General features: G+C 39.5%; 2 protein-coding genes across 3 annotated transcripts in view; one reads left to right on the top strand and one right to left on the bottom strand.

The window, feature by feature from the left end:
• The window catches only part of hhat (hedgehog acyltransferase), a 28462-nt gene extending 12038 nt beyond the window's left edge, over nt 1-16424 (top strand). Inside the window, exon 12 of one of the 2 annotated variants that reach the window (XM_084561936.1) lies at nt 16355-16424. In XM_084561936.1, the coding sequence (XP_084418062.1) occupies nt 16355-16365 (11 nt within the window). In that variant the 3' untranslated portion in view covers nt 16366-16424. Of the gene's footprint in view, nt 1-3105; nt 4703-16354 lie in introns of those variants that run through there. The other variant, XM_084561935.1, reaches the window with a different exon arrangement.
• Nucleotides 9935-17352, bottom strand: part of kcnh1a (potassium voltage-gated channel, subfamily H (eag-related), member 1a) — a gene marked incomplete at its 5' end in the record, with an annotated part of 42923 nt that continues 35505 nt past the window's right edge. Inside the window, 2 exons of the mRNA XM_084561933.1 lie at nt 9935-12442; nt 16343-16539. Coding sequence (XP_084418059.1) covers nt 11576-12442; nt 16343-16539 — 1064 coding nt within the window. The 3' untranslated portion in view covers nt 9935-11575. The remainder of the gene's footprint in view (nt 12443-16342; nt 16540-17352) is intronic.

Below are 17352 nucleotides of genomic sequence, written 5' to 3'. Positions count from 1 at the left end.
CATATTGTAGAGTCAATTGCAACATTTACTTGGACAGATATTTAACGCCTCATGTGACCACCTCCATCAGAGGACACCGCTCTTATTAGAAGGAATTTTCAGTCAGATTGAGAGGGGTGGTGTTACCCTTTGATGATCTGATCTATAAGTGCACGTTTGCCCCTCGCTGAGAGTTTCCAGTAGGGGCAGAAACTCAGAGGTAGTAAAACAAGGAGTTTAAAAAAGATGGAAATGGTCCTTGGAACTGATGTGGGCAGAATCCACTTAAAACGTGGGTCAGTCCTGGTCATCTTCTTCTACTGAATGACTTTGGTGTTGCAAATGTCATTTTGGGAAAAAAACGTCTCCTTCTGTTTTATTTCTAGCAGATGTGATGCTTAACATCGGACAGATCAGAACAATAAAATACTTCTATTGGGATGGATGACTTGAGCCATGTAAATACACACAGTTGGGCTCTGTAATCACAATGATTTGAGTCAGGTTGAAGAAACACTGTCTTGTGTAAACACAACCAATGTGAGTGCACTAACTCCAACACTGTAAGAACATTTTGCACGATTTCCAAATGTGTCAACCACTGTGCAGGCCTCTTAAAGTTACAAGCTAAAGTCATATTCTAGTCATCGTTTAGGCTTCACTGTGACAGTAAAAATTTGTTGGAAGCCTGGCAGGCTCACAGGAAATGATGCGTAACATTATGGTTTTTGTAGCACCACTGACCTGTTTCACTCACACAATAGTGTAGACGCGGTGTAAATAAGTAAAGAGAAACCACAAAATAAGAACTGGGTGATTGAAAATACCAGCTCTGTTGTGAATTATTCAGAGCAAGAGCTGGAAACTAAACAGAGAATCTCAGCTTCTATGGTGATACATTTAGATTGTTAAAATAATAAAATGTCAGAAGATTTGAAATAGATAATTTTGCAAGCCACTTAATAAGTTTGCTACTCTCTCTCACTGCTTGTGTGTATATATTTAAAACTGAGATGTAATGGATCCAGAGGAAAGGCCTGAGGCCGTTTCTTGTGTCTGCACAATAAACCACTGGGGGGGAGCTAAGGCTTCATTAGCATGAGATCAATGCTTTTAAATCAGCCTGTCTGGGATTTTCAGTGGTGCAAGCAGTAGTGTAATTGCTCTCTAACCTCTTTGGTGAAATGTAGAAAAAAGAAATTCCTAATCACATTGTGAGTCTTTAATTGTGTAGGTTGCATGTTGTCTTCACCGTCCACCCGAAAACTACAGCTGCAGTTACAGTGTTTGGAGTTAATTCAAACAATATAAAAAAAAGCTCCTGCACACTGACGTTGTGTGCACGTTCACTTCAGCTGTTGCCATCTTGTGTGTGACTCCGCCCAACTTTGCGCTAATTTGAAAATGGGAGCGTGAGTGGAGCTGAGGCCAGCAGGTGACTCCTAGGCAGAAAGCTAGTGACCTGTGAGCCTCCCAATGTGTCACTCCAAGTAGCCCCTCCCTTAATCCCTCCCTTAATTATGCATAACTTTAAGACTTGATACAATTTAAATGTTTAAGACATATAAAAAAATATCAACCCTGTACTGGTCTTCAATACTTCTGAAGCCAAATGAGGAAGAGTAGTTTTCACGTTATTTTCATTTTTTAGCCCTGGAGGTCACCGCTTATGGTATATCTGTAGATGTGTGTGCCTCCTGATGACTAACTCACAACCATCTGCCATCCGTAGTATATTGTTAATTGGCAGATTTAAATGTTTTTTATGTAGTCAAGTACTGGGCAGAATCAAAATACTGCTGATGTTGGTGATAGCGCTAGATCAGACGTCATGGTTCATGATTCATCTGACTGCAAATTTCATGGCCACCCAACATTTTTTGAGACTACCTGTTGGTGGTGCTACAGGAACAATGCATGGACCATCTAGCACACGCAGCAGAAAGCTAACACCTGTTCTCCCTTGCGTCTGATCTTTTCCAATGTACTCAGAGAAAGACCCACAAGTTATCAGTTTCTACTTTACTGAGAAGCAGTGTTTCCCAAACCACCAGTCAGGTTTGCTTTACGTTTAGTTTTGAATTGCCTGCACATGGCCTTTTCCTCTCACACACACTCAAACCACTCTGTTAATCAAGGGGCTAAAGAAACTGTGGTGTTATTCAGCACTGGTTAATTGGAGCAACAGTAACATGCAGCTAAAGGAACTTGTATTTTTTTCACACTCTTCATCTCTTTGCCAGGGTTTAGTAAGTCAGCTGTGTTCCAAAACTGCAAACAAAGCCAACGCGCTTCTGAGATGTGGCCAAAACTTACTCACGTCCTTCCTTTTATATTTAGATTTTAGTTTTAGTCCTTAACAGCCAAGGACTGTTAAGGACTAGTTGGATAACACATTTCACACAGAGGGTGTTAATGAAATGCACATACTTGCAAAGACGAAACACTGGAATGCCTTGGCTGGTGATGTACACGGGGCCTCAGGCTAAAAGGCTTTGAATGATAAATGTACATATCTGAAATTGATAATATTTTAATTGAAAATGTTTCAAATTGCGTCTAATTATGTTTAATCCCACAATAATAATGACTTCGTTTGCTGGAAACATGGTTCTTCTTGAAGACAAATTCAGCCAAACTCCCCACCACAATCTTCTCCTCAGCGTATCATACAAATATTGATAGTCAAAATACGGCTTTTCTAGCGCAAGTAATCTTCTGCAAACAGGACAGTCCAGCTGTGCACAAAGCAGCCAGTGTGTGTGTGAATTAGATTTTGACATGAATAGAAAAGAATAGACCATTGAGAAGCATTGTGGGTGCAGGTGCAGGTTACGGACATAATCTGGAGGCAGGCCAGTTGAGGAGGAGGCGCAGAGAGCTGGCCTTACCTACCTGCTCGACCCCTCGAAGAAGCAGCTATAAATAGAAAGAGAGAAAAACCCTCAACACCACACGGCGTGACAGAAAAAGAACTGGCCAAGTCAATACTCCTAAAAAGCTTCATTACTTATTTAACAGACATTATCTTTTTGAGTTTGAATTTAATTTGTCAGTATTTATGTAGGAAACTGTTCTCCAATTACAGATTCAGGAAAAAAAATATCGGATTTCTTTTCGTTTCAGGCTGGTCTACAATTGCCCCACCGATGCTAGCTTTCCTCTACTGCTTTGCTCAGATTGGACTTGAGCGGACTTCTCGCCCGCCATGAGTCACCTTGACTTTGTGTTCGAGTGACAATCCCCGTCACCGGACAACCAGCACAGGCTGCTGACTCCAGCGCCTTGTCTTCACCAGGCACAGCGACCCACAGCACACCTGGCTCGCGGCCACAGAACCTGTCCAAACCTGGCTGAAGTGCAGCTGAGCTTTCAGGACCGCACAAAACCTGCCTGTAAGCTGAAACTTCAAGAGAAAGTTTTGAAAATGTAAGGTCGCACAAGCTGTAATAAAACGCTGTAAATTCAGGGCAGTCTCTAACAGCAGCCTCGAGGCATGTTTTCTGCCCAGTAAGCTAACACGGTGTTATTCTAAGGAAGAAAAAGAGGACCCTGAATCTGTCTTGTTGATAAGGCTCTGATAAGGTATTGCTTAGTGGTGCGGTCATATTTGCTCTCCTGCTTTAGCTCGCCACAGAAGCAGGTGTGGATTCAACCGACGTTATCCACTGTAATTCAGAGGAAATGTAAAAAAAAAAAAACACAAACAGTATGTTTTTTGACTAATGTGTTATTACACAGTGTATCTCCCTATATCTTCAACTTCTCAGTGCCACAGCCAAATTTGAGTAAAAGTAAACGTCTCTTTTTCTTTGGTGAAAATGAATTCATTTCTTTGTTATTAATGCCTATAAGAAGGTAAATGCTAATTCCAGGCAGTGTGATTCACACTGTGGGTGTGTGGTCAGACAGAGGAGTACAATCCAATTGCAGTTTATTGTAATGTCTTTGTTTGGAGGCAATATGGCAGATCTTGGTTAGACAGGTGATAACTGGTGCTGGTTATGTGGGAAACAGAAATTATGTACCATATGTAATCACTACAAATTTATCAGAACGTGAAGAGAGCAAATATCTATGTGTTGCACTACCTACTGCAAGAATTAACTAAAAAAGCCTGTCTTGAACTCATTCCTGTGTGAAAAGTTATTACCTGTATATAAAGACGGATGACCCCACATACCTCATAGAAAAGGGATTTGAAGGACGCCTCAAGTAGTCATTGGAGGAACTGCAGTTTTTATAAATTCTGCGCTGGCTTTATTTCTCTATCCTGGAGGTGGGCGTCTAACCACTCCGATCAAGATGGACTCCTCCTCCTTCATGCTCCTTTTCCAGACCTGCTCTCTGAGCCAAATTGACTCGAAGCGTATGGATTTATGGTTGATACATTCACCAGTGGGTTGGGTGATAAGGGCAATAACACTAAAAATAATGATCTACAGCAAAGATAATGAAAGAACAACAGGAAGACTCATCCTCCCACAAGACTATTGACTGCAATGTCAAAGTACAAGGTAAAATCCAAACCAGGGCACAAAAGACGAAAAACACCATCCCTTCAAGACCAGCAGCATAAATACTAAACAGCCTCATTCCCAAATGAAAAGAAATAAGCAAACACAGAGCTTTGAAGGCTGCCTCTTTCCCACAGGCAAACGGTTGTCTTCTCTGCCGTTATGCTCTGCTCCCTTGATGAGCTAGTGGCGTCAAGTGCACTCAGTCACGTAAAAAGACACAAGAAATGTGCAGAAACACTCAGCTCGCAACAATGGTAAACACCATTTTTCCATCTTTCAAATGTGGAAAGCGGGTCGGAGCAGAGGGAGTGAAACCACATTAGAGCTCACAGCATCATGAGTATGTAAACAAACAGGCAGGGTGCATTATACACATTTTACTCAATGTCATAGTTGCAAATTAAGGATATTGAAATTGGAAACCATCAGGAAACGTGCCAAAGACAAACTTGATATTCAGACATTTTTGAGACCAGGAAAATAATCTGTGGCTTAATAAAAGTAAAGTGATGAGATGAAAATAAGTGTTAGTTGAAGCCTCAGTTTGGTTGTGGTGGTCTGTTGAAGCCACTTTGGATGACCTGACTTAAAGGAAGAGAAATCATTAAACTTTGACCAAAGAGCGTTTACTAAAGTCCTTTAAATTTCAGGGGCGACTAGTTTGTCATCAATTATTAAGCTCTGTTTAATATAAAACTGCTTCATGAAGCTCATCTCTGCTTTTCTTTAGCTTATAAATGTGGGTAAAACAATCCGATCCTCTTGCTATTCATGGCACACCATGGGGAAAGCAAACAGCTTCAGGATATTGATTCAAGAAGATTAGTTTAAGAACAAAGTCTGAGGTGCCATAGTTGAAATTCATCATTAATTTTGCTTCACCCCCGGTCCTCTGAAGATTTGTACGTTCTGTCTCTTCCCTGCACAGGTGAACGAACACAGGGTAAGTAATAAAAGCACAGTGTAATCTGACCTGTTCTTGTGAGCTACTCAGGCGCTTCCATTAGTTGATTTCTGTCCTCGGGATTATCACGTACGTGGCAGTAAGTAGGATCAGTGTGAGTGAGGGTCACCGAGGAATCCTCTTAAATGAGCACAAAACTGTGAGGTTTATCTGACGTAAGAAGATCAGCAGGAGAATACACCTGCTCAGTTAAACCTTCTTAGAGGTCTCCTCACTGCCAGCAGAGGAGCACAAACACAATTCATCCCCCCAAAGAGAACAGACAGCGTGCAGTATGTATAAAATATTTATTATGAATAGCAAGCACAGTATGTCACAGTCCGTAACAAGGAATCGCCATTGTGCTTGAATACATTTCTCGTCACATGACGTGTGAACAAAGAGGCATGTGCATATTACATGAACCATACACCAGAGTCAAACTTTCCTCTGTCTTTAGTATCTAAACGTTGCAGTATACTGTATTTATAATGATCTATATCTATGTGTATGGTTTTGTAACTAGGCAGCTTTCTGAAGCTGACCACAAAAATAGATCTGTGTTCAAATTAAAGGAGTAGTTCAGATATTTAACACTGCTTTTCTCTCTGCAGACCCAGGGAAAGGAGTATGGGGCAATATTATGAAGGCACAGTGTTGCATGCTTCTCAGTAGCAATCGAAGGTAATGACTTTAACAATGCGAGGGCTAAGGAAATGAAGTGGTATTGCAGTGCTCTAAAAAAAAAAAACAAAAAAAAAAACAGTTGCTTTCCCATATTTTTGTCTCCGTTTGGCCCGTGTTTATAAATGTTACAGCACTGAACTACATATTGCTCTCAAGGATCTTGTCTCAGAATTTCTGAGTGCACCCACATCCCGTTTTAGTCCCATGTACTTAAAGCCTTGAGTCTAAGTGAAAGTACCCTCCACGGGCCTCGTCTTTGCTGCTGCGCTGCGTTCATGAGAGTTTTAGCTGGAACAGATTTGACCATTTCTACAGATCTTATTGTCAAAATAATCAGATCAGGTCCTTTTCCTATTCAATACTATAAAACATAAGAACTATTGAATTTAGTGTGTGACTTTAACCAATCACAGAACAAGAGGATTAGGTACCTCCAATCACTGAAGACCAAACTTCAGTGATTGGGTTCGTCTAAATAAAAATTTCAAGTCACACTAAACTACTACTACTACTTCAACTTTAAAATAGATCTGTCATTCATCCATGTCATCGGTGAAATTAAAAAAGCAGTTTATTGTGAAAATATTCACAACTATTTACATTAAAACTATACATCTGTTAAAGTAAATCAATATTTCCAAGTTCAATCACATAAATAATAAGACAAATTACAGTCAGCACCGGCAAGTTACATTGTTTGCTCTGTCAGCAACTGCAGTTTTGACCATCACGTAATTTCAAAATTGACCTTAAACCTTTGTTCTTACTCTTTCAGACTAAAGCTCAGTGTCTTCCACTGCATTTCTGTGGTTTGTTTTCTCTAAGGAAAAAAACAAACAAAAAACAGAGATTTAAATGAGAAGATCTGTGCCACTCTGGTGTCAGTTATACAGATGTAGTGCTGGAAGTCAATTAGCTTAGCATATAGACTGCAAGCAGTGGTAAACTAGTAGCCTAGCTACTAGCCTTTTCCTTACAGAGTGTTGCGTCGCTAGGCTAGTGAGTGCTTAAGTCCATTTATACCATTTCTGAGTTAATCAGCTCTTAGAAACATAAATTAGTACGAGCAACAGTTCATTGACTCTTGATGTCCTAACTGTGGAATTAAATGAGGGAGAATATCCACAATCAGTCAGACAGTTGAGGATAATGTCTGTCACAGATGACAAGCTTAGAAAATACTATCTGACAGAATGATTCAGGGTAAGGTTTCAAGCGGCTAAGCTCCAACAGTGTGTTCATGGAGAGACAAAGTAGTTGACGGTCTTTGGCCTCTAAGGAAGTCTTTGAGACAACAAACTGACAATCAGCCGTTGGCCAGTGTCGGCCCATTGGCGAGCATCGGTGGCCCTAGTTTTTGCAGTGTGGCATTAGTTGAAACGAGTTAGTCAGAGAGAGATGTCTTCATCTTAGCGAACCAGAGTACGAGAAGAGAAACAGAAAAGACGAAAGTAAACAAAACAAGTTCAGTTGATCAACTACGATGAATAAATTGTAGATAAACTGATTAGTGCAATTCAGGAGAGGCAAGCCCCCTACAACGGTTTATAGTTGCTCTTTCTGTTTTTGAACAACCAACACAAACTACTGCCACCTGCTGGTATGAAGAGATGTACATTGCGGACCAGACTGGCTGTAGTCTTTCTGATGTGTTCAAGTGCAAATTTTTGGTCCAGACACAGGCGATGTGAGGCAGCATCACTGTCTGTCTTCCTTGCCGGTAGTTCTGTGGTGTCTGTTTGTTGTGTCCGTGCCTTAAACCTACATCTCTGTTGTTTTTATTTTACATACCATGCCCTGATTGCTGGGCATACTTTATTTCCTGTTGCACAATTTTTGAATCATTGTTAAAATACTCGAAGCGATTCCCTCTCTTCTCTCGCTCTTGTTTGGCCGTCGCTGGATCATTTGCATAAAGCTGAGAATTAATTCTCAGCAGCTCAGCGGGACATGTTTACTACTTGTGTAGTACTACTTTTGTTAACTGTCCACATTAACAAAAAGACATGCTAGTGGTTTCAGTCTTCAGGAAAAAAAGGAAATAAAACTACTTATCCATAATGTCAAACTATACCTTGGTTAAAAAATAAATAAATAAATGGTGCAAACCTGTGGTTGTCGACCTGGCTGAGCATATGTTGTATAACATATTCAGAGTAAATGTCAGGCTTCCTGTTTTATGCATTTAGTAAAAGTAATCACCAACTGAGAAGAGACCCTGTAATCATGTAAAGACTTTTTATACATTAGTTACATTACATTAGTTTAAAGTCAATCTTCAAATGTTTTTTAAAGCTTTAAAAGTTTTTGCCTGACATTACATCATTTTTAGATCCGTCCTTCACCACAAACTGAATTCTTCTGTGATGCTGCCTGATCTCCTTTCCCCTCCCTTTGATTTTAGTTTTACCGCAGCGTTGTGAATTATCTGAACGAGAGGCCATAGCAAGAAGGTTTTAGTGCTTTTTCTGTTCAGAGATCAAAATGCTTTGCAAATGCAGGCCCATAAAGACAGAAACACTGGCTCTAAACCAAATGAGTTCGCACTTCTGTAGTGACATGCCCATTTATTTTTAGCAAGCTGAATTTTTGATGGAAGTGGAGACTGGAAAGTGTTGGAGTAAAGCCCTCAGCGACTTTTTCCTCTCAGCTGTGTCTGTCTCAGCTTTTCTTTTGTCTTTAGAGAGAAGCCATGCAGGGAACATACATTATCCATATGAATAATAAATAATGAATAGTAACGGTTATTTTTGGTTATGTAAAGAATAGATTTACTTTAACACTAAAGATAGGTTCAGTAAAGCTTGGAGTTAAGAAATAGAAGTCAATATCAGTGCTAGAATACAGTATTTCTGCTGATTGCAATCAGTTTATCCAGGACTGGATTACTTCGAGTCTGCAAAAAAGCCTATTATTCCAAAAATACATTTACTGAATACTATTATACTTTCTTCTATTATTCATTGTTTTTAAAGGGTCTCATCTGATGATTGTATCATTAAATTCTACTTAAGCAGCAACATGTCCTTTTTATTATTGCTTCATTTCAGAGCACATGGCTCCGCTTAACTTACTTATTTACTGAAAACTTTATTTATTGTCCAGATGAACACGGGGCACAAGCCTTTACCAAACAAGACAGAGATAACACTGACTGATTTACTTAATGGTTGATGTCTTTTTTCTTTTTACAAGTTACATTTCCCCTTGTTTCTCTGGTCCATTGATGTTTATTCTCATTTCTGTTTCTGATAAAATTTATTTGGATTACCATTATATTAACAATATGTTATTTGGCATGAACTATAAGTATTGTTTCAGTGTTTATGTAGAGTTAATTGTTGGTGTAGCATCGGAAACAGTCCTTTTAAAAAACATTTTATTTGTTCTTGGTGAAACTGAAAGCGTTAAAATATACGACAAAACATTTTATTTTTACTGGATAACTGTGTTCAATGCTGGTGTTCAATTGATTTTGTAAACAAATACATAATAACATTTGAGAAGTAATAAAAAATACAAATTCTACTTTTAACCCCTTCCTGCAGCGCCCCCTGCTGTGGGGAGGCCATCGTTTACAGTTTGTTTATGTGGGACAAATTACATAGCCACTTCAAAGCTATAAATATGTGAAATTGGAAGGTTCTAAATGTGAATGGTATTTTCATGATGTTTTATGATATTATCAGCATTTAAAAATAGCTCTAGTAGTACTTTCTCTATAAAATAATAATAAAAAGGGAGATTGAATGAAAAAAGATTATTCACTGTCCTATATTTCTAAAAGATGCAGGTCTTTGTATTTAATATTGCACATACAGTATCTCCATTTCAACCCATTAACCCTGGTTCTCTTATTTACACAAGAAGGTTGTTATGCATTAGATAGCAGGATGTAAGTAATTGTCATGTAATATAAATAAAATGCATAATCGGTGGAATATAGACCTGATACAGCAACTGCACAAAGGGGTTAATGTTGCGATATACATTTATGTCTCATCAGCATGACATTGCATTCCTTTTAAGTGGTTACTTATGGTTGGTTTCTTTATTCCTCCTTTAGAAACAGACTCATTTGTCATTTTGGTCATTACTGTTTTCAATGTTAATGTCTGTCTTAAAGTTGCCACTCAGTTTAAATGTACATTTAGGGATTGTGTAATTAAATTCGTCATAAAACCAAAAGCAAATTAATACTGCCTCCAAATATCGGCCTCAATTAAAGCAATCAGGGATCATTTCAAACACTCAGCCTGAACACGTGCGCCAAAAAGACTTCCACACTTCTGATCTTTGCCTCTTATTAACAGTCTGATGTTTTCACAGGATGATGTTGTTTTTTTCTCAAGTGAATGTGAAGAGACAGAGACATTAAATCATGCAGGGTTTCAAATGTAAAAATGTTTGTGAGGGACCATTAAAGGCAGAAATCATCACTATAAAGAGGTTCCAGTGATTCTGTGATCTCAGTCCACTTTGCGACAGACTGTTTTATTTTACATAAATCAGTTTGATTTTAGAAATACTATGCAGAAAGGCATTCCTCACTATGTTCAGTGGTAAAATAAAGTAAGGGTCACAGCCATAACCAATACAATCTGCATTATCTAATTACTGTTTGCATCAGCAAAGCTAAAATGCATCTCTCTCACACAATATATTTAATAATATCAGGAACTTGCTCACTGCTTCCTCACTAGTTTGCATTTCATTCCATTTTTCATTTTTCATCAAGCACATCTATCTGTGGTTTATGTAAATTCTAAGCTCTGCTCAAACATGTTTTTGAAAATCAGATTGCCTGGCCAGTGTTAGCTGTTGTATAATTCATAATGATCCTGGAAAGCTGATATAATAAGAGAACTGTTTGAGGAAATTACTCTGAGATTGTTTCAACATCTGTAAAGGGCGTCCTTTCTCACCTTCACTGCGGAATAATGCAAATGACTCGCCGTGCAGCCTCGGTTAATCACATATGCACCACCTGCAATTTGAGGCACACGTCTATTTATGTGACATGCAAAGAATCTCATACAAACGATTCGTTAACAAACCATGCTGCTTCCATTGGAGAGATGGATCTACTGTCCTTCTGTTGAGCCTCAAAATCTAAATAGATTTCTGACAGATTCTCAAACTGTTTTTCCATCATAGTGCCATGGAAAAATAAATCAAACTTATATATACAAACAATAGAGCTATCAGTTTGTGTGCAACCTCCAAGTCTTCAGTGCCATGGCACCAAAATCTGGGCTATGATCTCGACTTGTCAATACAACCAGCGGGCGTACCCCTATGGTAAAGGCCGGTGCATCTTATAGACCGCACTGATGCCTGTTCTAAACGGTGTGCCCAGTATGGCCTCAGCCATCCAAGTAATCTGGATATTACTGGATTCCGGCTGAGTTCACGGATCACTGTTGCCTAATGATTTGTCCATCCTTCAAGAGAAGATGTCCTCTTTGTCTTCTGGTGAAGCAGGTCTAGAAATGTCAAAAAGATGCTGCGGAGAGCTAGTGCTTGATTTCCTGGCTTTGAGGAGTTGAAGCGCTTCTGTGAGTTGCGCTTCTAGGCCAGACATTCGAACGTTCAGGCTCTTGAGGTCGTCCTTCAGCTCCAGTTTGAGCTCCTGAAGTGAGGCTTGAAGCGTCTGCTCTGGGATGGGGTAGAAGGCGTGCCTGGTTTCTGGAGGCTGGGCAGGACTGCGGTCCTGAGGCGTCAGGCGGAAGTCGCCCACTTTGTCCAGGCGCAGGTCACTTTTGGTAATGCCACTGTCGCACGAGTCCGTCTTCTTTAGAGACATCTGTGATTCGTGCACCTTGGTCCGTTCTGGTAAAGTCTCCATGGATTCGGCTTTGGACACCTTGTTCCAGTTGTCAGCTTTGGCCATGGATTCCTTGAAGCGACCCCAACCTTTGACTTTGACTGGTTCAGCAGTCCGGCATCCTACCAAAGAAATGGACGACGGCACCTGCAGCTTCCCCTTGTCTGAGGGGATGGAGTTGGGAGATGTTGAAGATGACGGCGTTGAAGATGAAGGTGTTGCCGGGCTTTCTGTGACTGTGACAATGCTGGTAGTTGTAATGGCCGCCTTAGCCATCGGGATGTCCACATACACGGGGCCCTTCTCGATATCTTGCTCATCTTGTTCTGGTTTTCCGGTCGCCATGCGGGCTTCCTTCTGCTGTCGAAAGCGCTGGAAGAGTTTTCGTACTGGATGATCAGGTGGTAAGTTCAGAGGGGCTTCATTTTTACGCCTCTGTCGCTCCTCTTCCTCCCGTTTCACATCACTGATCTTTCGGAAGATGATCTACAAGAGAATTTAAAATTTTTATGACTAATGAGATAAATGTCAGTGATAAAAATGTCAGCGACTGACACAAGCAAAACAATACCTCTTCTCAGAGTCAGTTCAGTTTCTTAAGCAGTGTGTACAGTTTGTGAGAGAAAGATTATCAATTTCAAAATGTGTGTTCTCTGTAAATGTCACCTTTAAGGAGGCTATTCCCACGACACTGAGGGAAAGTTCATATGCCGCCTCTGGCTTCAGAGGGTGAAGACACACTGTTAGCTCACAACCAAGCAGATGGTTCTAATGGACAACTATCTTTTAAGCATTTGTATTTCCATCTTTAGCTTTTAGTTTTATTCATATGTCAGAATACAAATAATTTGTATTCTATATTTTAATGTTCTGGGATATTTCTTATTTTCATTTTGTCCCCAATGACTACATCTTAGACCTATGGGAGAATATATCTCCCATAAGTCTCTGCCATGACTTAAAGCTCCTCATGGAAACTGTCGTTGTTGAATGCGATGATTTTCTAACCATAAAACTTCACTGATCTGAGAAATAGTTTGATAAAGCAACACTTACTCAAGGTCCATTTGCTTTCTGGTGCTTTTAACTGCATCACATGTTCTTAAAGACGGTCTACTTACCAATAAGACAAACTTATAGGTAAAAGCTACAGCTACTACTGCGTAGCCAAAAATGAAAACTGTGCGATATGGTTGAAACCCAGGGGAAAGTTAGTTACTTGAGTACTATTTAAACATGGCATTTGGTCAATTTATTGGTCTGGCTCTATTTGTTGTCATCTAACTCTCCGCAAGAAAGCAAATGTGTGTAATTTCCCAAATGTCCAAGCATTTCTTTGACTGAAGTATAGACAAAAAAATACTATTGCGTTTCAGCTTTTCCTCTGTGAGAAACCACGACGTACATCTCTTTAGAAAAGGTAAGACATCAGTTTCTCCTCTCCGTAACGTAGCAACACTGTTCTCACACCTTAGACCATGTGAACACATACCGTCTGTTGGATTTCCCCAGTCAAAAATACAGTCTTATGAGCTCCATTTAAAAGCAGCGTTTGACTCCTTATTCCATCCTTCCCTGGATTTCCCTGCTGTATACATCCAGGAAGTATGGGACCCTGGTGAATAGTGACTTTAATGCAGCGGATGAGATTGCCTCTTCATATGCAGGCAATTCAATCTCACTTGCAATCTCTTGGGCCGGCTAACCTTATTATGAATGAGGTAATGATTGGTAGCAACACTTGTGTTGTTGATCACAGCTGTTTCCTTCCTGAATGAGGAATGGGAGAGTGCTTTTAATATACGGTGAATGTTTAATTGAACTACGTTTTTGTCTGAAGTGTCGTGTGTATTGTTTAGCTCTGTAACATGTATGAGTTCTGGCTGCACAGGTTGTCGGGTATGCCGTTTGATAAAATCTTTCATTTTTTATAGGAAGTCTGGATGTAACAGCAACATCCACAGGAAAGAAGGATAGTTAAATGAATAGTTTGACAGTTTATAATATCCTTATTTGTCTTTTTGCTGGGAGTTAGGTGAGAAGATTTATACATCTCTTATATCTCTCTGGTAAATAAGAAGCTACAGCTAGATTATATTTTAATTTCTTTCCACAAAAATAAACACTCAATGTGAAACCTGAAACTTAATTTGTTCACGTTTATAGTTCATTTCTTTGTCTGAATGTACAAAAATGGTAAGTCTCCGCATTTTTGGAACAAATTTATATATTTTTCTACATACAGTGGATGTCTGGTTGTCTCCACACATACCTATTAGAATGAAGACCAAAAAGTTCAATCTTGGTCTCATCAGACCAGAAAATCTTATTTCTTATAGTCTGGGAGTCCTTCTTGTGTTTTTTGGTAAAAAAAAACCCGATTGGTGGAGGGCTGCAGTGATGTGATGGCTGACTTTCTAAAACTTTCTCCCATCTCCCTGCTCCCCCAATTGCTCAGTTTGGCAGGACGGCCAGCTCCAGGAAGAGTTCTGGTCGTCCCAAACTTCTTCCATTTAAGGATTATGGAGGCCACTGTGCTCTAAGGAACCTTAAGTGCATCTGAAATTCTTGAACAGATCTGTGCCTTGCCACAACTCTGTCTCTGAACTCTTGAGGCAGTTCCTTCCACCTCATGATTCTCATCTGCTCTGACATCCACTGTGAGCTGTGAGGTCCTATATAGACAGGTGTGGGCCTTTCCTAATCAAGTCCAATCAATTTAATTAAACACAGCTGGACTCCAATGAAGGTTGAACCATCCCAAGGATGATCAGAAGAAATAGACAGCACCTGACTTAAATGTACCAGTATCACAGCAAAGGCTCTGAATACTTACAGCCATGGGATATTTCAGTTTTTCTTTTTTAATAAATTTGCAAAAATGTCTACACTTCTGTGCTGTGTGTAAATTGATGAGGAAAAAACTCACATTATTTCAGCAAATAGCTGCAATATAACAAAGAGGGAAAATTTTAAAGGGGTCTGAATACTTTCCGTACCCACTGTATGGACATGCTAGCTGCTTCCCCCTTATTTTTAGTCTCTGTGCTAAGCTAAGCTAGCAATAGCTTAAAATGTATTTCTCAATACAGACTAAACTAAGCATATTTCCGAAAACAATGATTTTTCAGTTCTTCTGACTAAAAAGCTGCACCTGTTGAAACTGTAACCTGTCACTCTCTCCAAACTCTTGTCTTGTAGCATTATATATTCTAAAAAAGGTTTAGCTTATTTAAATTGAGCCCAAACTTTGATTGAGAATTTTATAAAAATCAAACTGTATTTTATTTTTCATGTTATGGTCTGAATAAGCCTCTCGTTCAATTTACATATGTAATTATCTCTCTGAATATCGGTTTCCATCGTTGGTGGTGGAGTTCCCCATTTCCCCGCTAAATTCCAATTACCTTCACACATGAGGGATTCACAACAAATAATGCACGCTTGTAATCCAGTGTCACTCTTTGTAGTTTAATCTTATTATCACTCTTCTAACACTGTATTAAATTACTGCTAATGTAAAATCAACTTTTCCAGCTGTTGCTGCCGCTGCTGCAAATTAAAATCGTTCAGCTGTGATGACTGTGAAGAGGCCACGGCGAATGCATTGGATTTGTGATGGAGCTTATCATCAAAAATGTGCTTATAAAACAAAAATCAGTCTTAAACATTGCAGGAAAACACAGAGCAAGAAGGACCTCCACATGTCTGTCTCCTCAACAAGGTTGCTAAGAAGTGTAAAACTATGTGTGCGATGAGCGGCATAAAATCAGACGTGGTTGCTAATAGCTTACTAGCTTGATGGAAAAAGGTCATTTATTGACTGATTTCTTAATTAAAACAGCTTGTTTCGCTGGTCTGTAAATAGACACTCTGTCTAAACTGCTCGCAGATGTTCTACACTCCACTCCCCATTACCACCAGTATGCACAGATGTCTGCAGTGTTGAGATATCAACTTTAAACCTTGTTACTGAAAGTTGTAAAAATCTGTGCAATAGACGGCTGTGCCTGACAAGTTTCTGGGTTCAGTTTGAGATTTTCTGCGACATCTTTCTTGGACGGCAGATTCACCACATGAGATGTTGCTGCTGCAGTATTTGCACAGAGCCTTGTACTGTGCAGCAGAATGTTTACCGAGGCCAAAGTGTTCCCACATGACTGACACATCTTTTTTCAGTACCAGCTTTTCCTCGTCTGCACCTGTGAGTGCTTGTGTTTCTATGAAACTGGGCTGGTGTTCACTGTTTTCCCCACACACTTTTAATTGTGCAGTCCTTACTGTGATACTGGATCACAGTAAGGACTGCAATAAATCCGTCCTTCTTGAAAGTAATAATAATAGTAATAATAATAATAATAATAATTTTTTAGTAGAGTAATTTACCCTCTTTCGCAGGTTGTACGTGAGCAGCAGGTTTCTGGAGAAGTGGTTGGAGAACGCTGTGTAGAACTCCAGCACCTTCTGCAGAGCGTCGCGTTTAATGACGTGGAGGTCGCAGTAGGTCAGGGCTCGGACGTTGGCGCAGGCCTGAGCCAGAGTCACCTCTTTCCAGAAGACATCCCCAAATACATCCCCCTTACCTGCAGAGAGAGGACACCGTTTTAAACCAGTAATTCTTCTACAACATCAGGTAAGCACACTGGACCACCTCTTCTAAAAAAGTGTCCTTTATAAAGAAATCTTGTAAATATAATTCAATAATAGTTATACTTCTTTCGTGGCAACACATTTTCTTGAAGGTCTAAGTGTGTCTGAAAGTTATTTTGGGGAATTCTTATGTTGTCAGCTGCATATTCAAAACCTTTTTTTTTTTTTTTTTTTTTAATCAAGTGTGTTTTTCTTTTTGAGACCATACAAATTTTTCTTTCGGGGGCCAATAAAACTGAAAAGCCTCGTCTGAACTCGTCACCCATCGCTTTGTAGCAGACAGTTAATAACTAGTAGACGTTCAAGGCTCTCGTTGCCCAGGTAACCCTCTTGTATATTTCCCACTCCGAATGTTTCAGAGTGAAACAAGCAGAACATAAAAATATTGTTGGTGTATGGATGGAGCGAGCTTTTCTTGCTAGCACCGCTTTTTATTTGAAACGAAAATACAGTAAAAAAAAATGACACTGCTCCATCTGGATTCACCCAGAGCTCCAAGCCTGATATCAGCATGGGGAACTTTAATGACACTTTGCAATTTTTTTAGCCTATAAATTACTACAAGTCTCTGAATTTCATTAAGATTATAACGCTTTAAAGTGCATTGTTTAGAATAGCCTTGTATTTGCTTACAACTGCATTATACAGTGTAAAACATAAAGGAGAGTTAAAGTTAAGTACTGCTATTAAAAGTAAATCGGAAATGACAATTGTGAAAGGTGAATACGGAAGAATGTGTTTCTTCT

Source organism: Chelon labrosus (assembly GCF_963514085.1).
Source record: "Chelon labrosus genome assembly, chromosome: 15".
NCBI lineage: Eukaryota > Metazoa > Chordata > Actinopteri > Mugiliformes > Mugilidae > Chelon > Chelon labrosus.
Note: the sequence above shows the minus strand (reverse complement) of the source record. Positions and strands in the feature narration are given on the sequence as shown.